Genomic DNA, 26,522 nt, shown 5'->3' on the forward strand with positions numbered 1-26,522 from the left:
CAGACAAATAACAGTGACTTACACATTCAAACTATGGTTATAGCTTATGCTGTGTGCTTCTGTGACTGTGAGTATTAAAATATATTTCAGCACTTAACAGCAAATCCACAAATTGATTGCTGCTTTTACCCAGCAGTCTGGGTCTGTCCCTGAACAGAGTCAACAATGATTTCCTGTGAGCTATCGATCGACCTTTAATAGATTGTGTGTCAGTGGAACCCCTAAGGTCTTTGCACATATGTACATATGTGTGTGTGTGACCTACAAGGATCCTAACAAAAAGAGTTATATAAAGAACATGATAAATAATTAAAATGTAAAGTATGTATATGTGCACAAATTTGTGTTGCAGCAGCGAATTACACAAACCCACTATTGCTGGGATCCAGTGTTCGAATCCCCAGCAGTATTATCAGCCAGTCCGGCGTCTATATCCAAACATGATTGGCTATGCCTAAGGGAAAATGTGTTCCCATGATAGATTGTTGTCCAGTCTGGGGGGTGTTACTGCATTGTGCCCAGTGATTCCAAGGAGTCCAGACCCACAGTGACCCTGACCAGGATAAAGCTTTGGTAAATCTTTATTGTCCGTATTGGCATCAAAGATTTTTTGGCGGCACAGTTGGCGCAGTGGGTAGCTCTGTCACCTCACAGCAAAAAGGGCCTGTGTTCGATTCCCCGTCTGGGTGGCCAGGGTCCTTTATGTGTGGAGTTTTCATGTTCTCTCTGTGTCCGTGTCGCTTTACTCCCACAAATACAAAGACATGCAGTCAAGTTAATTGGCACTACTAAATGTGAGTGTGTGTGTGTCTGCAACGTGATGAACTGTTGAGCTGTTCGTGATGTCTTTGCCTTTCAACCAATAAATTGGAGCCACAGCGATCCTGACCAGGATAAGACAAAGGTAATACAATGCTTTGCAGTGCTTTATATCACAAACTGATATATTATATCTCTGCTCTTTTTTGTAGGTGTAACATGCAGGACTACATCTGGAATAAAGGTACCAGATGTGAGTCTGTCATTACAGAGTTCCAAGTGATGTGCATTGTGGTGGCCGGAGTGTCAATCACGTTGCTCATCCTCTTTATGGTAACTGTGTTCTTCTCCAAACAACTCCATCTCCTAAAGATTGAAAATAGGAAGCTACGCAAACGCAGGTTAGTTTGTGCGTTGTTTAGAACATGGTAAATTAATGTACTGATATGACTGGTTTATATACATAGGAGACAGAATACAGTCTGAGCATTTGAGGGTAAGGACCTTGTTCAGGGGCCCAGCAGCAGCAACCTGGCAGTGGTGGGGTTTGAACCACCGATCTTCCTATTACTAGTCTAGTACCTTAACAACTAGTCTACAACTGCCATATGAGAGGGCCGACTTGCTTGTAGACAATTACAGTTGCTATGACAATTATAGTTTTTAGTTTTGGCAATGCACACACACACACACATTCTTATGATCACACAGAAGGAATGTTTACACATGTGCATTTGTTTATAAGTGTACATCACTTCATATTTTGAAAGTAGGCCAAATGCAGCAGAGCAGTAAATCAGTGTGTGTGTGTGTGTGTGTGTGTGTGTATGTGTGTGAGAAAGAGAGAGCGGGAGGGAGAGGGTGACCTACATACAGCTGTGCAGACGGAAACATTTAAGCACAGTCAGAGAAACAGATGGAGAGGAGAGGAGGGGAAAGAGAGGGGCGGACACAATAAGGACAAAAAGAGAATGACATAATGTTTATACGCTATATGGCCAAAAGTATTTGGACACCGTACCATGAGCTTGTTGGACATCCTATTTAAAAAACAAATGATATTGAAATGGAGTGACCTGTACGTTATCTTGTCAGCTGTAACAGCAGCCACTCTTCTTAGAAGTCTTCTTACAAGTCTTCTTTTAGTATGTCTGTGGGAATTTGTGTCTATTCAGTCAAAAGAGCATCTGTTTGGAAGTGCAATGATGTTGGTCAAGAAAGCCTCAATAGATGTAGGTGAGGGCTTCGTGCAGACCACTGGAGTTTCTTTAAACCCAGCTTTTTCATGTCATTATAGACCTTGCTTTGTGCACAGGGGCTCAGTAATGCTAAAACTGGAAAGGACCTTCCCTAAACTGTTGCTGCAAAGTTACATAATTGACCTGTTAACAATTGTTATGGCTGAAACACATGAATTCAATCATTAGAAAAGGTGCCCCAATACTTTTGTCCTCTAGACCACTGCACCACTTGAGCGTCCATGTGGTCATTATTATTCTGTGTGTGTTTGCACATTTAAATAAGTATATTCATCACCTGTCAGCACCATCTGCTGCACCTATGAGCTTCATGTTCTCTGCAAGCCTTATTTAGTAATATACTCTGTCCTTCTCTCTCCTCAGTAAGTCCAGGCCTCAGTCTGAGCTGCACAATGATAACTTCTCGCTCTCCACCATCGCTGAAGGCTCACAGGCAAACGTAAGGAAACTGTGTGACTCTCCGACTAACCTTCCCCATGCCCATACTTTGGCTTACTATGATAACATTATTTGTCAGGTAACTTTTCCTCTCCTTCTTTCCTCTTACTTCATCACTGTCCATTGCCATTTTCTGTTTATTTCCATTTCATCTATCTGTTAAGGTACCCTTGAGCAAAGAAACTCAACCATCACTGCTAGGACTCAATCCAACAGCAATCCAACAACAAAAACAAACGAATAAACAAATACATAAACTTTGGTGTAACTAGTTATTGATAAGTATATTGATAGGTAACTTTTACGGCAGGGTTAATCCCTAGGACTACATTGTGCACTTCTTTGGGTATAAAAATTATCGTTTTTTATTTAATGCAAAGTTTTAGTAACTAGAAACCCTTTTTATTCCACTTGAGTACCACATTAAAAAGAAATTAAAACAGCCAAACTGACACCTGCACAGGCATAGAATGCCTTTTCCCCTTTAACCTTTTTGTGGTTTACTGTAAACTAGAATCTTGTGGAAAAATGTAATTTTTAAATGTAATAACACTGGGTACTTTTAGCAGTATTTACAAAAATGATACTTTGTCATTTTTAATAAATAGTGTGTTAGAATACTGAAGACCCCATTGCATCTGCACTATTTTAACATACTGAATTAGTACCGTGTTAAACCTAACGTCACTTAAATACAAACCCTATTTTAAAATGCAATAGTAACAAGAATCTGTGAGGCTTAAATTCCTTTGAAACTTAGACATATTTTCCTAAGAAGTCAAGTCAAATTTATTTATATAGCGCTTTTTACAATGGACATTGTCTCAAAGCAACTTTACAGAATCCAGGACCAACAGACCAAAAACCCCTAATGAGAAGCCGAGGGTGACAGTGGCAAGGAAAAACTCCCTTAAAATTACAGGAAGAAACCTTGAGAGGAACCAGACTCAGCAGGGACCCCCATCCTTCTTGTGTGGCCTGGAGGATACTTTGAATAAATAGGATTTACACAAATCATACAAACACAAAATTAAATTGAACTGAAAGTTATAACTAGCAAAAAAATAATTGGAGTTCTTCATTATTCAGTCCAGTCTGTGATAAAGTCCGTTGTAAGTTCTGGACATTTTTGGTGCAAACATGCCAGGTTTCCGTCACATCTAGTAGAAGCAGCATTGTTGGCACTGCAGTCTCGACTTGCAGTCTTTAACCTCGAGAGGGTGAACAGGTTTCCGTCAGAACCACCTCGGGGTAAAACAACAGAAGATGTAGTTACAATGTGAAATCGTTAAGAGTAAAATGTCAGTTTTACAGAGAGTAGCTTTAGACTCCAGCACCACTAATTAATACAGCATAACTAAGTTTGCTTGTTTAGTTTGAAAAGACTAATCAAAAGCCTGAGTAAATAAATATGTTTTCAATTTAGACTTGAACATTGAGACTGTGTCCGAGTCTAGGACAGAGGCAGGGAAGTCAGCAAGACATTGCTAGTACTCATTCTGCATGTGCTACAACAGAATGGTTTTGTATACACAGAGTGCATGTGCTTGATTGGCCTGCCTGCTCTCCAGATCTGTCTCATAAAGAATCAGACAACACGGACCATGGACTGTTGAGCAGCTGAAGTCTTGTATCAAGCAAGAATGGGCAAAAATTTTCACTTGCAGAACAGCAACAACTAGTATCATCCGTTCCCGTTAAAAAGTGGAATTAACATGCCTCTGTTCCAACGTTTTCAATGGGTTGCAGAAATTAAATTCTGAAAGTTTAGATTTACAAAAACAAATAAGTTGATTAGTAAAACATTGGCCATCTGTTCTCCATTTTTGTGAATTAAAGAGAATTGACAAATGACATATTCTTGTTTTTATTACATTTTACAAAATATAAAAATATCAGCCTGCTAAGACTTACAAAGCCACTTCTAAAGCTGTGGGGTGTTATCAAACCACTGCTATGTCCTAATAGATTCAGTGTGGCTGATTGTAATTGACAATGGGACAGTGGTAGCCTAGTGGGTAGAGCTTTGGGCTATCAACCGGAAGATTGACGGTTCAAATCCAGGCTCTGCTATGCAGCCACTGTTGGGTCCTTGAGCAAGGCCCTTAACCCTGTCTGCGCCGTACGACGGCTGACCCTGCGCTCTGACCCCAACTTCCAAACAAGCTGGGATATGTGAAGAAAGAATTTCATTGTACTGTACATCTGTATATGTATATATGACAAATAAAGGATACCTTAACCTTGATTCTTCAAGAAACTTCTGTTAACGTTTTTCTTAAAAAAGAATTTAATAATTATTTTATGTTTACTGAGATATAAAAAAATAAGTGTGGCTTTCAAAAATGGTTTCAATGTAAATATATTTGACAGGTTAAATAAATTAATGGTATTTTAACTCCAACTCATTTCAATATGTGACAAATGCAAGCTAATATAGTTTATTAGCATTTGGGTAGCAGTAGTGCTATAATGAGGTGGCAGTAGATGCACATGACCATAGATATTTCTTATGCAGACCGTTCTTACTATTTGTTAGATAGGGATGCTCTATCGATCTTTTTTGCTTAATCACTTTACTTCTATTATTTACTTTTTTTACTTTTAATTTACATATTAAATTAATGTAAAAAATTAAATTAATTGTTTTCTTTTTGTATAATGATGAGAAAAATAAAATAGACATTCTGCCTTCACTTCACATCTTCTCCTTCCCCCTTCCTTCTGACCTGCTCATTTCTGCATGTCTTACATGTGACTGCATGCTCTGGGTACCTCTGTGAAACTCAACCAAATATAATTTATGAAAATGTTAAGAATCATTGTATTAATACATGTACTGTATAGCCAAAAGTATGTGGACACCTGACCATGAGCTTGTTATACACATTTTTGCAGTGTGTCTGTGAAGAATTTGTTCTCACTCAAGTCAAAAGAGCATTTGTGAAGTCACTCAGTTAGGTTGGACGAAAAGGCTCACGACTGACATTCCAGTTCAGCCCAAAGTTAACTGCAGGTTAATTCAGTTGTAGCCTATTGGTTAAGGTACTGGTCCAGTAATCAGAAGGTTGCCGGTTCAAGCCTCACCACTGCTAGGTTGCCACTGTTGGGCCCTTGAGCAAGGCCCTTAATCCTCAATTGCTTAGATTGTATACTGTCACAACTGTAAGTCGCTTTGGATAAAAGTGTCTGCTAAATGCTGAAAATGTAAATGCAAATGCAGGTCACTGAAATTCCTCCATGCTAAAGTCATCAAACTATGTTTGTATGGACTTTATTGGCCATGGTCCACATAATTTTGGCCATATACTGTAAATAAAGTCATTATAGCTATGACCTATAACTCTGTTCATAACATAAACTTCATCATTTGTACTGTTCCATACAACACAAGTAATAAAAACTTGCAACTTTTATATCATGTTATTAGAGAGGGGGGCAAAACTGGATATGTGAGGTACTGCAGGCTGCATGATGCAATTCCATTGCTGTTGCTTTGTTTGTAAAATGTCATGGGTTTAGAATAAAAATACTAAATTTATTGCATTACCCAAATGGTTTGACCAATGCTTACCAACTTACTCTATAGAAAACTATGAGCAAATACTCATGGGAGTATAAACCCACTGAAGAGACCTACGGTGAGGTAAGATGAGCTGCAATTTGCCTTAGACTCTTGCTAGCCTTCTGAAACACTCCATCTAACATAGAAAAAAACTATTTTCCTTTTTGCAATAACCTCACTAACATTTAAACTCAGTTACTCAGTATCTCAGTAAAAATGTATTTGCCCCTTCCTGATTTCCTCTATTTTTGCATTTGTCAAACTACATTTTTTTAAACCTGTATACGAAATGTCATTTAAGACAGGAAGCCTTTCATTTATTTAAGAATTGTACACCACCTGAAATGACCAATGTAAAAAAATGTAATTGCCCCATGAACTCAATAACTAGTTGCCACCTATAAAAACAAGAACTGCAACTGAAAACGTTCACTAACTGGAGGTCAGTCTTTCACAATGCTGTGCAGAAATTTCGGGCTTAATATTTTTTTGCAGAATTTTGAAGCATGTCTTAAGACCTGCTCACTCCAGCACCTTAATTTAGTTTATTTTGTGCTAATTAAAAGTGGACTTGTTCTTGTTTCAGATTATTGCCTTGTTGCAGAACCCAATAATGCTTAAACTTCAGATTACAAACTGTTCCTCTAATTATGTCACAGGCTCTGAAGCTGCAAAGCACCTGCTCACTGTCACACTAGCCCAACTATTTTGAACTGTTAGAATAATGTTAGTATTGTGAATTGCTTTGTTAGCCTCACGCTAGATGTAATAGGACCAATTTCTTCCAAGTTACACTTTTGACTATTTTTTGACTATTTTCAGTGTTATTTTAAATTTCCTTTAGTTCCCTAAATATTTTGGGGTTCTTTTGTGACTACCTGGATTAGTTAATTATATCAAATTTTGGTAGGCTGGAAGATTTGAGACAAATGCTAAAATATGCAAAAAAGAAGGGGCAAATCCTTTTTTTTGACACTGTAGTTCTTGTTCTAAAACTCTTTTTTAACACTTAGAGCTAGGTGTACTAGGCCTTTCCCACTCGACTAGGCACATTCAAAATGAAATTCATTACATGGTTGGTTACATTTTCGAAATAGGCAATGGCTGATTTGTGCTTAGCACATGCTATTAATGATTTGCCTTATGGAACTTTTTTTAATGCATTTTCTCCCTTTTTCTCCCTATTTTTAGCACGTCCAATTTTTACCCAGTTGTCTTACTGCTGACCCCTGCCCCGATTGAGGAGAGCAAACTGACACATGCCCCCTCCGGCATGTGAGCAGTAGCCAACTCCATCTTTTCACCCACATGAGGCGAGTTCATATGCGATCAACCTTGTGTACGGAGAGCCACACCCTGATCAGCATTATTCCTCTACTTTGTGCAGACACCTTCATTAAGCTAGCAGAGGTTGTAATTGCATCAGTTATGAGGTTCCTATCTGGCTCCCTTCCCTGGATGAACAACAGCCAAATGTTGTTCATTTAGCCGCCCATCCCAGCCAGATGGCAGAGCTGAGATTCAATACGATGTATTCAAAATCCCAGCTCTGGTGTGCTTGTATATTTTACCGCTGCACCACCTCAGTGGCTGCTTATGGAAACTTCTAATGTGGCATTAAAACACCAATATCAGTGAGTGTAGTGATCAATGCAAAGCACCTCAGAGTTGTATGAATAAGGTCTGTTTGACATGAGTTCCTGAACACAATTGAGTCTTCAGTCTGAAATTTTTGGTTCATACGCGTAAGAATCTTAACACTATGCATTTAGAGTCTAGCAACATTTGTATACAGATATTGCTGTATAACTTTAATACAAACTGTAATGTTAAACTCCTCTACAAAACATCATAAACTGCAGCTTGCCACCAGAACATGCGTGTCATATGTGGACCATGAATGAGTTTCCTGAATAAATTGATATTTTTATACTTTGAAACTTTTGGTAAATTGGATTGACTGTATAATAATATATAATAGGATGTGACTGGGTAACCTGTATATCACTTGATTGAGGACAGTGTTTATTCCCATCTGTGCGTATGTGTGTGTGGTCCTGGCAGGATGTCACTTCCAAACCCGAGGAGCCCGCCAAAACCCCTACTAAAGAAGATGAGTCTTTGAACATTCAGAACTCCCATACTACCAAACATGAGGACAACATGACCAGTGGTGAGGAGAACGCAGAAGAGGTAAACTCTGTGAAGAGCAACATGATGTAGTAGCAGCCTCCAGTCACATGCTGTCACTGTGATGAAAACACAACACATGCTGACAGCATAACTGATTTTATTCATTACAGTAAAAGTCATTTAAATAACCATAGATGCACATATAAGAGACCTAACAGGATGCACTAAGCTATAGCCATCACTTTGACATTCTTCCTGAGGGAGAGTGTCATTTACAGACTTTATACAACAATAAACAAAATATTTTTAGTTAATCTAAATCATAATATACTGTGACATGTTTCTCATATACTTGTAAATTAGCTGTGGTCACAACACTGAAGCATATAATGTAATGGTCAATGTCACCCCTAAAGCAATGAAGAAAAATGTAATAAATGTAATGAATGTTTGACAAAAAAACTGAAGTTTAGAGCAGAGACAAACAGTCCAGGACAGACAAACAATACACTGGAGAGACTGAGATAGAAGTTATGCACAAACCGTTCCTCCAGAACAGTTGGAACAATTTGTAAAATGCCATAAAAAGAAAAATATGTGATTTGTTAGTTCAGTTGAACCTTTATATAACTGACAAATACAGAGAAAAGATTTGGATCTGATTTCACTGACCAACTTGTAATTTATAAATATAAGCAAATATACACAGATTAGGCATAACATTATGACCACCTTCCTAATACTGTGTTGGTCCCCCTTTTGCTGCCAAAACAGCCCTGACCCGTCAAGGCATGGACTCCACTAGACCGCTGAAGGTGTACTGTGGTATCTGGCACCAAGATGTTAGCAGCAGATCCTTTAACTCCTGTAAGTTGTGAGGTGGGGCCTCCATGGATCGGACTTGTTTGTCCAGCACATCCCACAGATGCTCGATTGGATTGAGATCTGGGGAATTTGGAGGCCAAGTCAACACCTCAAACTCGTTGTTGTGCTCCTCAAACCATTCCTGAAGCATTTCTGCTTTGTGGCAGGGAGCATTATCCTGCTGAAAGAGGCCACAGCCATCAGGGAATACCGTTTCCATGAAAGAGTGTACATGGTCTGCAACAATGCTTAGGTAGGTGGTACGTGTCAAAGTAACATCCATGTGGATGGCAGGACCCAAGGTTTTCCATCAGAACATTGCCCAAAGCATCAGACAATTTGCCTTCTTCCCATAGTGCATCCTGCAGTTCCGATGCTCACGTGCCCATTGTTGGCGCTTTTGGAGGTGGACAGGGGTCAGCATGGGCACCCAGCTGGTCTGCGGCTATGCAGCCCCATACACAACAAACTGTAATGCACTGTGTATTCTGACACCTTTCTATCAGAACCAGCATTAACTTCTTCAGCAATTTGAGCTACAGTAGCTCGCCAGCCTTCGGTCCCCACGTGCATCAATGAGACTTGGCCGCCCATGACCCTGTCGCCGGTTTACCACTGTTCCTTCCTTGGACCACTTTTGATAGATACTGACTACTGCAGACCGGGAACACCCCACAAGAGCTGCATTTTTGGAGATGCTCAGATCCAGTCGTCTAACCATCACAATTTGGCCCTTGTCAGACTTGCATTTTTCCTGTGTCTAACACATCAACTTTGAGGATAAAATGTTCTTGACTTGACCACTAAATAAACAAGGACATGCAAACTCTACACAAAAAGAACCCTAGCCTCTCATCCGGAAAATCAAACCCAGGCCCTTCTTGCTCTGATGTGACAGGGCTACCCACTGCTCCACAAAGAAGACATGTAAATCTAATTCTGAACAGGGCTTTAATGAACATTTACTCACACTAGCACCTTGCCACAGCACCACCTAATCAGCTTAGGTAAGTAAACAACCACTAATCTAACTAGTTGGTGACTTTGACATTAGACCTGATTTAGTGTAGGTGAAAAATCTGTGTGAGTTTAATTAGATTAGCAATGATCTTAATAACTGGTATAGCAATTTTAGGTCTCTTATATGTACAATATACAGTGTATCACAAAAGTGAGTACACCCCTCACATTTCTGCAAATATTTTATTATATCTTTTCATGGGACAACACTATAGAAATAAAACTTGGATATAACTTAGAGTAGTCAGTGTACAACTTGTATAGCAGTGTAGATTTACTGTCTTCTGAAAATAACTCAACACACAGCCATTAATGTCTAAATGGCTGGCAACATAAGTGAGTACACCCCACAGTGAACATGTCCAAATTGTGCCCAAAGTGTCAATATTTTGTGTGACCACCATTATTATCCAGCACTGCCTTAACCCTCCTGGGCATGGAATTCACCAGAGCTGCACAGGTTGCTACTGGAATCCTCTTCCACTCCTCCATGATGACATCACGGAGCTGGTGGATGTTAGACACCTTGAACTCCTCCACCTTCCACTTGAGGATGCGCCACAGGTGCTCAATTGGGTTTAGTCCATCACCGAAGGGAGGGGATCATGCTCTGTTTCAGAATGTCACAGTACATGTTGGAATTCATGTTTCCCTCAATGAACTGCAGCTCCCCAGTGCCAGCAACACTCATGCAGCCAAGACCATGATGCTACCACCACCATGCTTGACTGTAGGCAAGATACAGTTGTCTTGGTACTTCTCACCAGGGCGCCGCCACACATGCTGGACACCATCTGAGCCAAACAAGTTTATCTTGGTCTCGTCAGACCAGAGGACATTCCAGTAATCCATGTTCTTGGACTGCTTGTCTTCAGCAAACTGTTTGCGGGCTTTCTTGTGCGTCAGCTTCCTTCTGGGATGACGACCATGCAGACCGAGTTGATGCAGTGTGCGGCGTATGGTCTGAGCACTGACAGGCTGACCTCCCACGTCTTCAACCTCTGCAGCAATGCTGGCAGCACTCATGTGTCTATTTTTTAAAGCCAACCTCTGGATATGACGCCGAACACGTGGACTCAACTTCTTTGGTCGACCCTGGCGAAGCCTGTTCCGAGTGGAACCTGTCCTGGAAAACCGCTGTATGACCTTGGCCACCATGCTGTAGCTCAGTTTCAGGGTGTTAGCAATCTTCTTATAGCCCAGGCCATCTTTGTGGAGAGCAACAATTCTATTTCTCACATCCTCAGAGAGTTCTTTGCCATGAGGTGCCATGTTGAATATCCAGTGGCCAGTATGAGAGAATTGTACCCAAAACACCAAATTTAACAGCCCTGCTCCCCATTTACACCTGGGACCTTGACACATGACACCAGGGAGGGACAACGACACATTTGGGCACAATTTGGACATGTTCACTGTGGGGTGTACTCACTTATGTTGCCAGCTATTTAGACATTAATGGCTGTGTGTTGAGTTATTTTCAGAAGACAGTAAATCTACACTGCTATACAAGCTGTACACTGACTACTCTAAGTTATATCCAAGTTTCATGTCTATAGTGTTGTCCCATGAAAAGATATAATGAAATATTTGCAGAAATGTGAGGGGTGTACTCACTTTTGTGATACACTGTATCTGTGCAAGTGACAGGAGCTTACATACAAACACACAGTAGTATAAACCGAGCATCCTGGAATTTTCTTTTACTGGCTTGTGTAGATTTTAAAAACTAAGAAGGTATTAAAGTACACTCTCAGAATGTATTATTATTTTAAACACATCCCACTCAGTTTTTTAATATTTCAAATGTGTCAGACTATTTCAGTATGAGCTTGTACCTATTAAAACCCAAGAGATGTACACTGGTGCTTTTGCTGATTTTTTCCTTCTTGCTTGCTGCCACTGTCCTGCTATGTCATGCTAAGCTGTGCTACTCCACACTGTGTCATGCTTCCAGAACACCGCCCATGCTTTAGCCTCTCACCTTCTGAATTTAACTTTAGCCCTGACTGCTGTGAATCCCCTTCTTCCTCCTCTGTGTTTTGTTCGGAGTTGGCATGCATTGGTGTTCTCATGTACAAACAAACGATTCATGTTGAAATAAAAGTGATTAATTATGTTCGTACTAATTCAGTGAATATTTGATCAATTTAAATATACAGTGTTGAGTATAAGAGTACATTGTTTGTTTTCCATTAATGTAATGTAAAATCTTTTTTTTATCATTTTAATGTACTTGAGATTTTGAGATTTTTTAAACCCAGACTGTGACGTATATTATAAAATCTTAGTTTGTTGGAATAAAAACAGTTTGACAGACTGAGCTGGTCCCAGTGTATTCCTGCACTCCGCTCCTCCTGCTCTTTTGCTTGTTCTTCTCATTCCATCTAACCTTCACCTATACAATTCATTTCTTGGGTCTTGTGCATGGCTTAAACATGCCTGAGCTGTTTAAACCATCCTGGGGGGGTTAAGATGTGAACATAAGCAAGCAGACATTATTTAACCAATTGCTTTATAACCACGACTCCTTCAAACTTCATGTAAGAGCAACATCATATTTTAAAGGTGAATCATTTCCTTCTGATAAGCCATGCAGAATTTCCATTTTACATATCCAAGTATATTTAAGAAAAACAAGTTCTAATCCATGTTTGTTTTTGTTGTTTAATATAATAATAATTATATTATTATATTATATCATATACCCAATTACCATTTACATTAAATGCTTTTGACATTAAAATGTATAAGGTATAACATTATGACCACCTTCCTAATATTGTGTTGGTCCCTCTTTTGCTGCCAAAACAGCCCTGACCCGTCAAGGCATGGACTCCACTAGACCCCTGAAGGTGTCCTGTGGTATCTGGCACCAAGATGTTAGCAGCAGATCTTTTAACTCCTGTAAGTTGTGAGGTGGGGCCTCCAAGGACCAGACTTGTTTGTCCGGCACATCCCACAAATGCTTGATTGGATTGAGATCTGGGGAATTTGGAGACCAAGTCAACACCTCAAACTTGTTGTTGTGCTCCTCAAACCATTCCTAAACCATTTTTGCTTTGTGGCAGGGCGCATTATCCTGCTGAAAGAGGCCACAGCCATCAGGGAATACCGTTTCCATGGAAGGATGTACATGGTCTGCAACAATGCTACGTGTCTTCTTCCATTGCTCCGTGGTCCAGTTCTGATGCTCACGTGCCAATTGTTGGCGCTTCCGGTGGTGGACAGGGGTCAGCATGGGCACCCTGACTGATCTGCAGCTATGCAGCCCCATACGCAACAAACTGAGATGCACTGTGTATTCTGACACCTTTCTATCAGAACCATCATTAACTTCTTCAGCAATTTGAGCTACAGTAGCTCGTCTGTTGGATCAGACAACACGGGCCAGCCTTCGTTCCCCACGTGCATCAGTGAGCCTTGGCCGCCCATGACCCTGTCACCGGTTTACCACTGTTACTTCCTTGGACCACTTTTGATAGATACTGACCACTGCAGACTGAGAACACCCCACAAGAGCTGCAGTTTTGGAGATGCTCTGACCCAGTCGTTTAGCCCTCACAATTTGGCCCTTGTCAAACTTGCACAAATCCTTATGCTTGCCCATTTTTCCTGCTTCTGACACATCAACTTTGAGGATGAAATGTTCACTTGCTGCCTAATATATCCCACAAATTGACAGGTCTGAATAGATGAAGAGATAATCAGTGTTATTCACTTCACCTGTCAGTGGTCATAATGTTATGCCTGGTCGGTGTATTTAGAAACAGGTTTTGCCATTGTTAAATTATATATAAATTTTTAATAGGATTTCATTTAGATCATTCAATTGCTTTTCTTGTAGAAATCAGTTTTTATATATTGTTTTAATCAGACCAAGAAACTTCATTTTAGATTTATTTTCACCTTTAATGTGACCTATAATCTGTTAAATTCCACTGAAATCTTTTAAAGGGGAAACACAAAAATAATATGGTTGCAGAAATGTGTATAGTTTGGGATGTGGCTGTTTTCAGAAGGAACCAATCACATTCAAACTGATGTTAAACAGTAGTCAGTACCAGCCATCAATTAAAGTGACCCTGGTTAGCCCCATATAAAGTTCAGCTCTTCTAGTAGGATGGTCCTGACATTTACTTAGTTCTATTTTACAGCAAAAACCATGGTCCGCAAAGAGATTACAAAGCATTAAAAGAATCTCGTTGTTGAAAGGAATCGGTGAGGAAAAGGGTGCAAAAAACATTGAGGCATTACATACACAATGAAACACAGTGAATACTGTCATCAACAACTGAATAAAATATGGCACAACAGCTAAATCAAAGGAGTTGCAGGAATTACTGGCAAGTACTGGTTGTGTACATGATCTCCTGTATTCTAGGAGACTGTTTGTAGACTGCTGTTTTGGCCATAATTCCAAAAGGTATGTTTGGAGCAAACATACTCCACTGGAACTGGAACCTACTATTAAGGTGTAGGCAATTATGAACAGTTCTAAGTATCAATTATGAAAAAAAAGCCGCTCAGGTGGTGCAGCGGTTAAATCACACGCTGGAACCAGAGCTGGGATCTCGAATACATTGTATCGAATCTCAGCTCTGCCTGCCGGCTAAGGCTGAAAGGCCACATGAACAACGATTGGCCTGTTGTTCAGAAATGAGCGGGACTAAGCCAGATGGGGTCTCTCTCTCTCATGACTGGTGCAATTACAACCTCTGCTGGCTGCTTGATGGCGCCTGCACAGAGATGAGGAAAGAGTGCTGTCAGGGTGTGTCTCTCCGTACACAACACTGAGCTGCACTGCACTCGTCAAAGTGTAGGTGACGAGATGTATACGGCATGCTGCCCACGTGCCGGAGGGGGCGTGGGTTCGCTTCGTTCTCCTCAATCAGAGCAGGGATCAGCATTGGTGGAGAGGAAGCATGATGCAATCGGGCAATTGGACGCGCTAAAAAAGGGAGAAAAAAGGGGAGAAAATGCATAAAAAAAAAAAAAAAAAACATTTCAGCACAAAACAACCCAAAGCATACCTCCACATCAACAAAAGACTGACTTCACCAGAAAAATATCAAATGTTTGGAGTGGCCTAGCCAGAGCCCAGTCCTGAAACCAATAGTAAATCTTTGGGGTGATCTGAAAAGGGCTGTGCACTGGAGATAATCTGACAGATTCAAAGCACTTTTGCAAGAAAGAGTGGGCAAAGATTGCCAAGATGTGCCATTCTGATGGACTATGATCAACAAAGTATTAGTTTCATAGTGTGTACATTTATGCAACCACATTATTGAAGGTGTTTTACCCCCAATTGAATTTTGAATTGCACAGATTATAGGTCACATAAAGAATTTATCTTGATCTGATTTTTTACATCACATTTTTTAAGCAGTTTGTTTAAACACTTTATTTAGTAAACATTTTACATGGTGTACTTAATATTAAGGGGTACCAATAACATTGACCTCAACTGTATATGTTTGGTGTTCTTGTGCCTCTACCTCTATGTCTATCCATCCTTGTGTGTGTATCTAGAATGGTGTGACTATTGATCTGGAGCTGCTCCTCCCTAAGGAAGCGAAGGAGCATCCAGAGACGAGCCCTCCACTTCACTATAATGTTTTTCTTTACAAGCTTCCTAAATCACCCAAAATATCCCAAGGACGACACGGAAAAGGGAATGCTTTCCAACAGATGCGGCCTAGACGAGGCTCCGAGCCTGGCTACAGCCCCATCAGTGCCCGCTCCCTTCCCCCAATGCCTTCCAGGAATCCAAACCCCCGCGTTGGCAAAGCCTGCACGCCGTAACTCTTTGTAGAAGTTCAGCGGTGGTTATGATGCTGCCACCTCAACCTCTGTGAACAACACAAACTGACAGCTGCCAAAATGACCCTTGTGTCCACTGTGATCTGGCCAAACAACTTTCTACAATCACTCATATTTTACTACTAAGGTACATATTGCATATGTAGCTGCAGGGCAACACAGCACACAAAGTGTTTGGAAATTCTATCCACAGACATCTGTAAGATTATGAAATGCTAATGTGAACTTTATTTGTGGTACAATATCACAATATGTAATGTAATACATATGGATGACTGGAATGAACAAACCTGCAACATTAGTCCAACTGTAATCCAGTAAAAGTATAGATGGGTGACAAATGTGTCCTAAATTCTTAATGAGTAAATTATCTTGATTTTAGAACAAGATTACAATAGAAAAGATGAAAATCTCTTCTGAAGAGGCTTTATGTGTAGCAGTGCCATGGCTCTACAGATGCAATTTGCAGTGTTTGAGGCCAGATTTAGGGTCACTTATTTGGTCAAGGAGCCAACATCAACAGAAGGAATACAGAAGAGCATAGTAATACTAGCATGTTCTGCATTGTGTGTGGCTCTCAGTGCCCTCTATGGAAATCCACCACTGTCTGGTGAAAATAGTATTCTATGGCTACACGCATGCTGGAGGAGGTGTGTAGTAGCTAGCAATTTTCCCTGAACACTGAAGTGAAACTTGCACATTTAATAAGTGAAGTATGTAAGAAAAAAACCCTGGTTGCTATGGAGTCAATCAATAATTAAATACAAGGGTACTCCAGTTACGTACCTGTAGCATGATGACAATGCCCTCATCCACAGGGCTTAATGGGCCACAGAATATTGTTTATTATTATGAAGAATATGTAAATCATGAGATATGGCCTTTAAGGTCACACAGTCTCAACCATTATTAAACACACATGTTAGATTTAGTACTATTGTTAAACTCCTCTCTACCATAATCAAAATACTGTGTACACGAATGAGGCATAACATTGTTTCCACCTTCCTAATATTGTGTTGGTCCCTCTTTTGCTGCCAAAACAGCCCTGACCCGTCAAGGCATGGACTCCACTAGACCCCTGAAGGTGTGCTGTGGTATCTGGCACCAAGATGTCAGCAGCAGATCCTTTAACTCCTGTAAGTTGTGATGTGGGGCCTCTATGGATCGGACTTGTTTGTCCGGCACATCCCACAGATGCTTGATTGGATTGAGATTTGGGGAATTTGGAGGCCAAGTCAACACCTCAAACTCATTGTTGTGTTCCTCAAACCATTCCTAAACCATTTCTGCTTTGTGGCAGGGAGCATTATCCTGCTGAAAGAGGCCACAGCCATCAGGGAATACTGTTTCCATAAAATGCTTAGGTATGTGATAATGTAACATCCACATGGATGGCAGGACCCAGGGTTTTCCAGCAGAACATTGCCCAAAGCATTACACTGCCTGCGCCGGCTTGCCTTCTTCCCATAGTGCATCCTGGTGCCATGTGTTCCCTAGGTAAGTGACACACACGCACCCGGCCATCCACGTGATGTAAAAGAAAACGTGATTCATCAGACCAGGCCACCTTCTTCCATTGCTCTGTTGTCCAGTTCCGATGCTCACGTGCCCATTGTTGGCGCTTTTGGCGGTGGACAGGGGTCAGCATGGGCAACCTGATTGATCTGCGGCTACGCAGCCCCATACGCAACAAACTGTGATGCACTGTGTAATCTGACACCTTTCTATCAGAACCAGCATTAACTTCTTCAGCTATTGTAGCTACATTAGCTCGTCTGTTGGATAGGACCACACGGGCCAGCCTTCGCTCCCCACGTGCATCAGTGAGCTTTGGCCACCCCTGTCCCTGTCACCGGTTTACCACTGTTCCTTCCTTGGACAACTTTTGATAGATACTGACCACTGCAGACCGGGAACATCCCACAAGAGCTGCAGTTTTGGAGATGCTCTGACCCAAATCCTTATGCTTGTACATTTCTCCTGCTTCTAACACATCAACTTTGAGGATAAAATGTTCACTTGCTGCCTAATATATCCCACCCACTAACAGGTGTTGTGATGAAGAGATAATCAGTGTTATTCACTTCACCTATCAGTGGTCATAATGTTATGCCTAGTTGGTGTATGAAATATTTTTGGGAAGAATGGTGTTCCATCTCTTTAGTATAGTTCCAATGACTTGTAAAATCCATGCCAAGGCAGTTCTTGATGGCCCAGTCTTACTAAATTGCAAAGTTGTTTTCTTTAATTTGTCACCTGTCTATTTTAAAGAGACATTCTATGAACCTGAGCCTGTTAAGCATTAAGACATAGAGGGCTGAGTGTAAAATTCAGGGTAGCAAATACTCATGAAGATGACTAATTATGTAATGAGGTGCTTTTAATGTTTTTAATTTGATTAATACTTCATGTAGAATAAAGTCTATTACAATTACTTCATTACCTAATAAGACTGGCTGTTTTTTTGGTTGATGTCTACGGTTGAAAAAATACAGGGCTTCCAAATAATTCAACAGACAATAATTTACTATATCATCAGGAAATCCTGGAGTCCAATGCTGTATAACTGGTCCTGCTCTCTGGGTGTCATGTCAACCAAAGTCATTCTAGACAACCTTTATCTGTGGACATCTCTGTACTCAAATATATGGAAAGAGCCAAGACTCCAAGCACACTAACCTTTTCAATGACATTTAAACTGCTGTTTAACTGGCTTCATGTCTCACAAAAAGCATGTTAAGTCTTCCCCTCTAAAAGCTGTAATGTAGAAATTGAGCCTTAATGGGTGGGTATTTGTAACAACATTCTGGAAAAACTCAAAAAAAGCATAGAAAGCAATACCAGGTGTAATTATCTAAATAAATACTAGCGCTCAAGATGCACATACATAATATTTGGTATTCAAATTCTTTTGCACCCAAAACTGCAAATGGTAAAGCCAAATATGGCAGCTTTTACACCAGTTTTGTTTAATATATATTTTTGTTTATGCATTTTTCCCCTATTTTTCTCCCAACTTTTAAGCACATCCAATTACCCAATTGCATTATGCTTCCTCTCTACTGACACCGATTCCCACCCTGATTGAGGAGAGCAAAACTTTTCACCTGCACGAGGCGAGTTCATATGTGGAGCAGCTTTGTGTACAGAGCCACACCCTAATCAACACATTATTTCTCGACTCTGTGCAGATGCCATCAATCAGCCAGCAGAGGTCATAATTGCCTCTGTTATGGGGAGTCCCTATTCAGCTCCCACTCTGTATGAACAACAGCCAATCGTTGTTCATGTAGGCACCCAGCCCAGCCTGATGGCAGAGCTGAGTTTTGAACCGATGACTTCGAAATGTCAGCTCTGGTGTGCTAGCGTTTTTTACCATTACCACACAGACCATAGTTTGTCTTTGTGCTGCCACAGCTTTACAGACACAATTTGCAGTTTTTGAGCAGGGGATTCAGATTTGAGGTCAAACTTTTTGTTGCTGCAATGGTGTGTGTCTATTATTTGGTCAAGAAGCCAACATGAGCAGGCCTCAACTAATTAGTTAGTTGGGAAATCTATAATTATTTCGAGGTCTTGCCACTGATGTAGGGCAGTTGTGGCTTAACGGTTAAGGTACTGGATGGCTGGGACAGTGATGGCTCAGTGGTTAAGGTACTGGACTAGTAAACAGAAGATTGCCGGTTCAAGCCCCGCCACCACCAAGTTGCCACTGTTGGGTCCCTGAGCAAGGCCCTTAACCCTCAATTGCTCATTGTGTTCCGCTCATTGTGTGTAAGTCGCTTTGGATTAAAGCGTCTGCTAAATGCTGAAAATGTAAATGTACTGGACTATTAAGCAGAAGGTCGCTGGTTCAAACCCCACCACTGCCAGGTTGCCACTGGGCCCTTGAGCAAGGCCCTTAACCCTCAGTTGCTTAGACTGTAAGTCGCTGTGGACTAAAGCAACTGCTAAATGACGAAAATGTAAATGACATTTAATAAGTGTTAAGCTCAGAGTGATAGTTGGTGATACATTGTAACAACTCATCTAGTTTGTAAGCTATGCTTAGAGAAGCAGATTAGCTGAGGCTGTGTGTGTGTGTGTGTGTGTGTGTGATTTAATAAATTTCATATGTGTTTTCTGAAGCAATTAAAACTAAATATAAAAACATTTTGGGTAATGAATACATTTTCAAGACATTGTGTCATTATTATGAACATCAGCTCCATCATGTTGTTGTGTAGTGGAAACCTTAAAATCTCTCATGAGGAAAAACTGGGTCACTGACTCTCCCACTGTGCCCATCATAATACAAGAAAAGCACCAGAGATGTGAGTGGATTACAAAAAAGGAAAACAGCATGTTTACTTTGACAGTGACACAGTGTCCATTATAATTATACAGTAGTCTCCCTACTAGAGTTTAGCCACTTCTACAGTTGGCTATAATAAACAAACTGACCAATACCCATGTATAAACATCCAGCCATGCTTCATGATTATGTTTACATCTTTGTAAGAATTACTCATAAAGCTGCACATTTAGGTACATACTAATGTGATGATGCTGCTTTTGTTTAGAACCTCAACTGACTGATCTTACTTTACCTCATTACCCTTGGGTCTTACTTCACTGGGTGTAGTCTAAATCCCTCTTTACAGAAAGCAAGAGCCAGTGGGTGTGTATGGTTCTCTCTGCTGCATGTACCCAGTAACCTCAGAACCTCCCTAAACTTCAGGTTTTAGGGAGTAAGTGTGTGAGAGCCTCATTGTGTGTAAATGTAAACTTGTTATCTTGGTCTTTGTCAGAAACACACCAAATTAATCCGGACAGGATAAGTAAACAAGGGCATGTGTGACCCTGTTACGCTAACAGCGCCGCCATGTGGAGATGTAGGTAACTTGCACATCTATAAGGCCCTAGTAAGACTAATGAATACATCTATCTACCTGGTACGCACATACCTTCATCATTGGGAACATGCTCTTCTTGTTGTTCTTCTTGTTTTTCTCCTCCTCTTATTAATATTAATATTATTATTATTATTATTATTATTATTATTATTATTATTATGCTGGCTTGACAAAGTCAACATGCTGTTTGTCTTTTTGTGCTTTTGGGAAAATTGGTTTCTGCGGGACTGCCGGGCAAATTTAGCTAAATACCCTCAACCATGCAACAGCCAGCTATTTTCAACAACTGGTACCCCAACAGATGAATAAGCCCTCATCCTCAACTACCCAAAAAACAATTATTAATTATCAAAATAACCCCAGCCCACAGGCCAAATTACCCCCTTGCAATTAGCTAAATTGTTCACAACAACCACCCTATTTGCCTAATACATTTCAACCAAAACTACTCCAACACAGTCTGAACTACCCCAATCCAATCACCTGTATGAGCAAAAGTACTCACAATGCCACCTTATACATGCTTGCACACACACAATCACCTGTATGAGTTTGTTTGTTTATTAGGATTTTAATGTCATGTTTTACACTTTGGTTACATTCATGACAGAAAAGGTAGTTTATCTTCACACAAGGTTCTTCAGTACACAAGGTTATATCGAACACAGTCATGGACAATTTAGTATCTCTAATTCACCTCACCTGCATGTTTTTGGACTGTGGGAGGAAACCGGAGCTCTCGGAGGAAACCCACGCAGACACGGGGAGAACATGCAAACTCCACACAGAAAGGACCTGGACCTCCCCACCTGGGGATAGAACCCAGGACCTTCTTGCTGTGAGACGACAGTGCTACCCACCGAGCCACCGTGCCGCCCACCTGTATGAGCAAAAGTATTCACAATCCCACCTTATACATGCTTGCACAATCACATATAAAAATATACACCCCCCCCACCAAATATATGCTCAGCTTCAACAACTACCCCACCAGCTAAATTGCACACAGCTACCCCATTAGCCTAATAACTTTCAACTAAAACTTTCCTTATTCGCATAATAACCTTTAACCAAAACTACCCCCATAGTTTAATACCCCCTCAGCCTCAACTACCCCACAGCCAATTCAACTTTGACTTCAACCTTAAAATATATGAAGATCCACGGGGCCATGGAAAGCATAAACAGGTTTCCCCATACATCCTTATGGAAAAAAATACCTGGAAATTTAACGCCATTACCACTGTACACTAATTTATTTATTCAAAAATTGTTTTATAGCATTAGTCCTCATCAGCTCAGTCTTTTTAAATAAATCAAGCTCTTTGCATATGTATGTTTTGCAGATTAGGTTAAATGTATTTTGTCAATTGAAACTAATTTGTTTATGAAATACTGCAAAATAATGGGCCATTGATACGTTTGTTAGCAGTTTTGCATGACTGCTTGACATTTTCTAGGTTTTCCCCCAGTAAGCCCTCAAACTGTAAGTGAATAAATGTGTGTTTTCTTATAATAGATTTGTGACCTTTCCAGGATGTATTCCTGCCTTTGCGCTCAGGTGGCAGCAGACATCGTGACACATCAGACGAACCAGTTATTAAAAACAGAATAATAAAATTGCAATGTAAAATGCAATGTATTTTATTTTTCCTGGTATCAATCAGCTTTTATAAATCAGCATTTATTATTTATTAATCAGAATACACCCTGGACAACACAACTTTGAGTAACAAATTCCACAATGGTAAGACTTTATGAGGTAATACAACAACCAAATTAAGCTTCTCATCTTTTTACCCTCCACCAATTGCTCCACCAATTATAAATAAGCATGGCATTGTTGCGTTGTTAATCCTTGATGCTAGGAGCAATTTATACCTAATGGGAGACTAAAGAGCTTCAAATGATAATTCACTCTAAATTTTAAATGGTGTATTAATTGATACACTAAAGCGTTAAAAGCTAAGTGAAATGTTAATGGTTTTAGCACCCATTAGCCTCTAATTATGTTGGCTTGACAAAGCCAATGTGCTGTTCTTCGTCAGTAATTGTATATGCAGAAAGTTTAGCTGTATGGTAGGTATAGCTTATTAAGTAATCAATGCAAGAACATAGCAGATGAATGCACCTAATAAAATGATCATAGAGTATACATATTTTTTCATTGATTCCACTGTGAATTTTAAAATGACCATGTTATGCCACACTCTGCATGTGTTGCAACAGCATGGTTATGTAACAAGTGCATGTGCTAGACTGGCCTGCCTGCAAACCTGTGTGCTTTATGAAGTGCAAAGTAGCACAATACAACAATCCACATATGTCTGCACAGTACGAACACAAGTTTAAAACTAGATCAGATCGTTTCTTCAGTCCCCATTTAATTATATTGTTAAAAGAAAAAGTGTGGTACACATGATCCTGACCCAGATTAGTTTTTGTTGAAGACATCAATTGCAACCCAAATTTACAACAGATAAATATGAGTTACATTACCTCAAATATATTTAACTTAGTCATATATGTCAAAACGTAAAATGTCTTTGTAGTTTTCAATTAATTACATATAAAAAAATCTACAAGTCACTGCTTTATGTTTTTTAACACTAAACATTGTCCCAACAATTCTGAAATTCAGGTTTGTATGTGTCTATTTACACACATTAACCAAACTTCAAGTAGGAGAGAGTGGGTTAAGATAAACCAGTAGGTAAGTTCACCCACCACTTGCATCTGGGCAACCACACACACGCTGCTGTGTCTGAGCCATTCATACCAGCGAACACACACTAACACACCACCACCATGTCAGTGTCACTGCAGTGCTGAGAATGATCCACCACCTAAATAATACCTGCTCTGTGGTGGTCCTGATCATTGAAGAACAGCATAAAAGGAGACTAAAAAGGTATGCAGAGAAACACAACTACAAAGTGCTTCTATATGGTAAGTGGAGCTGATAAAATGGACAGTGAGTGTAGAAACAAGAAGATGGTTTTAATGTTATGGCTGATCGGTGTATATTTTCATGAACTGTTTTGTAAAACACTTGAGTGAATTAGCAAGAGTTTTGCTATGGGTTGCTAGACTAAGCAGTTTTTCCAAAATAGTGGCTGTGAGATAAAATGACCCAGATCCCTGGGAGTAAGTTCAACTGGTGGTTCATCTTCTTGCTTCCTCATGTTCAACATTAATAGTTAAGTTAAATATTTAAACTTCCTAAAGACATTATATTTCATATTTTAGATGTAGTATAACAGCAGTCAAGCCAATTCATTAGAAAAAACGGTTTCCCAGAATCACTGGGCGCAACGTAGTAACACACCCTAAACAGGACACCATTCCCACCCTCAGACATAATCAATCATGTCTGTACGTAGAAGCCCGACCAGCTGATAGCACAATTGGGAAGTCAAGCCCCGGATCACAATGGTAGTGGGCTGGCATCTTATCCCAATGCCAATGCTAACCTATCACTCCAGTTTTAATAATACATCCATGGTCATTTGACTAATTCTGCAAAAATAAAAACACAAGTGTGATTACCATCTTTCATTAAATTGTCTGACTTTTTAATAACATGAAATGGTAGCTAACACAATTTAAAAAAACAATACAAGTCAAAATATAACAGGGCAGAGAAGAGTTAACATATTAGTTTCGAAACTACCAAACAATGCTCAGCTTAACAGTGAGGCATCTCATAAACCTGGTTTACTTACTATGATGTTAGCACTGTAAAATTAGCATAATCAGTAGTATTATACAGAGTAATCTTACAAGTTCAGAAAAAAACTGAAAGCACAGTTGCAGTACGGAAATAGCTTCTCCTAATATGATAAGTTAATAGAGTCAATGTAATTATTTGTAAGCCCTGAAAAAGTAATGCATAAAATATGTATTGCTGTACTACTTTACCTAGATTAGATTATTACCTTACCTTTACCTTCACATTATACACCTAAACCAGAGCTACACCAAAGATGGAAGAATCATAAATCCATTAGCAAACCCACATAACAGTAAATGCACTAATGTGTTTGCTTAGTCAAAACTGCTTCCTGAAAAACAAAACAATTTAAACACTTGTACATGTTAGTAGTGTTTTCTCCTTGATCCATTTTTATCAATAAAGTACAGTAAACTAATTTTCCCTTTTTATATCGTGCCAATTTGGTTAATATTGTCCCTCTATATCTGTAGGGATGGTTCTAAGAAACCCCCTGAGGCCGCTCAGGTGGCGCAGCAGTAAAAACACACGCTGGAACAAGAGCTGGGATCTCGAATACATCTTATCGAATCTCAGCTCTGCCTACCGTCTAAGGCTGAGCGGCCACATGAACAACGATTGGCCTGTTGTTCAGATATGGGCGGGCGGGACCTCTGCTGGCTGATTGATGGCGCCGTACACAACGCTGAGCTGCACTGCACTTGTCGAAAGTGTAGGTGAAAGGGAGAAAAAGGGGAGAAAATGCATTTAAAAAAAAAAAAAAAAAAAAAAAAAAAAAAAAAATTATATATATATATATATATATATATATATATAAAAATAGACCCCCCAGAGGATAGCAAAATCTTCTAATGCTGAGGTCCCTTATTTGAACGCCATAGTTTGTGTGTCCTCAGACTTTAAATCATCTCTATTTTACTTATAATACATAATAAAATGTAAATGCTACATAAATAGTTGGTATACTGTACTGTTTATAATAATGACAAGAAAATAAAAGTCTGTTTGACGATGATTGCTGTATGGTACTGATGTGAGGCGACGAGGTGTGTGGCAATGTAGGCAAGTGGTAAGACTTCAGACTAAGTTGAACCTAACTTGAAGGATCATCTACTTTTGGAAAACAGGTTCTGATTGCAACCTTTTGGGACACTCTGAACTTTCTTTTTTCCCCAAATATTTTTGATTCATTTTGCGAACTCTGGTGACCTCTGCCTGTTGCACAACATCTTTGCTGGTCAACAGAGGGCCACATTAGTGCTTCAACCACTGTAGCAGATGCTTCAAACTGACTAGAAGCAGCAGCAACAGGTGATTTCCCATCTGACCTTCTCTAGATCAGATATGGCCAATTTTGTCTGTTGGTAACCAAACAGACCAGTGACACTGCTGCCTGGTCTGACTAGTGGTGGGGTAGCATACTATACTATAAGCATCTCTGTACCTGACCAAATGTGAAGTGAACCCAAGACTTGTGGAAGTGCAGCTGAGGTTAGAAACTACTTTAAAAACATGTCCACGCCCAGGTGGCGCAGCGGGATATTCCGCTAGCACACCAGCGCCGACATTCTGAACTCCTCGGTTCGAAACTCGCCCTTGCCACCGATTGGCTGGGCACCATCTAGCAGGCATAGTTGGCAGTTCCTGCAGCAGACACGTCTATGCTAGGGCGGGTTGACCGGACTATGTGGATGGGGTCTTTAAATGCTGTGTAAGGACCCTGATTGGCAGATAGAGAGGCGCCTGTGCAAAATGCATGGGTGAAAAAGGGTTCCGCTAAGGGCTGCATGCGGGTCTGAGAAGGCGTGAGCAGCAATATACCCACCTCGGCTGCAGTCAGGGATCCCCCAGCAGTGGAAGACAAATTGACTATGCTAAATTGGGAGAAATAAGGAGAAAATGCATAACTAAAATAGAAAAAAAAAAAACATGCCCAAACATACCAAACACAATCTGGCTTTGGTGCTTTGGTACAAATGTGCAAGTGTGGAAACCCCAGTTATATTGCTTTTTTCTTTTCTTATTTGTTG

At 40.1% G+C, this 26,522-nt stretch overlaps 1 protein-coding gene across 3 annotated transcripts in view; it reads left to right on the forward strand.

Moving 5' to 3' along the window:
- Positions 1-18,303, forward strand: part of cspg5b (chondroitin sulfate proteoglycan 5b) — a 41,344-nt gene extending 23,041 nt beyond the window's left edge. The window contains exons 3-7 of one of the 3 annotated variants that reach the window (XM_063011907.1): positions 972-1,160; positions 2,382-2,457; positions 6,046-6,102; positions 8,086-8,214; positions 15,571-18,303. In XM_063011907.1, the coding sequence (XP_062867977.1) occupies positions 972-1,160; positions 2,382-2,457; positions 6,046-6,102; positions 8,086-8,214; positions 15,571-15,843 (724 nt within the window). In that variant the 3' untranslated portion in view covers positions 15,844-18,303. Of the gene's footprint in view, positions 1-971; positions 1,161-2,381; positions 2,458-6,045; positions 6,103-8,085; positions 8,215-12,852; positions 12,914-15,570 lie in introns of those variants that run through there. The other 2 variants (XM_063011924.1, XM_063011915.1) reach the window with 2 other exon arrangements.
- Positions 18,304-26,522: the final 8,219 nt, after the last annotated feature.

The sequence above is a fragment of the Trichomycterus rosablanca genome, chromosome 2 (assembly GCF_030014385.1).
Source record: "Trichomycterus rosablanca isolate fTriRos1 chromosome 2, fTriRos1.hap1, whole genome shotgun sequence".
Lineage (NCBI taxonomy): Eukaryota > Metazoa > Chordata > Actinopteri > Siluriformes > Trichomycteridae > Trichomycterus > Trichomycterus rosablanca.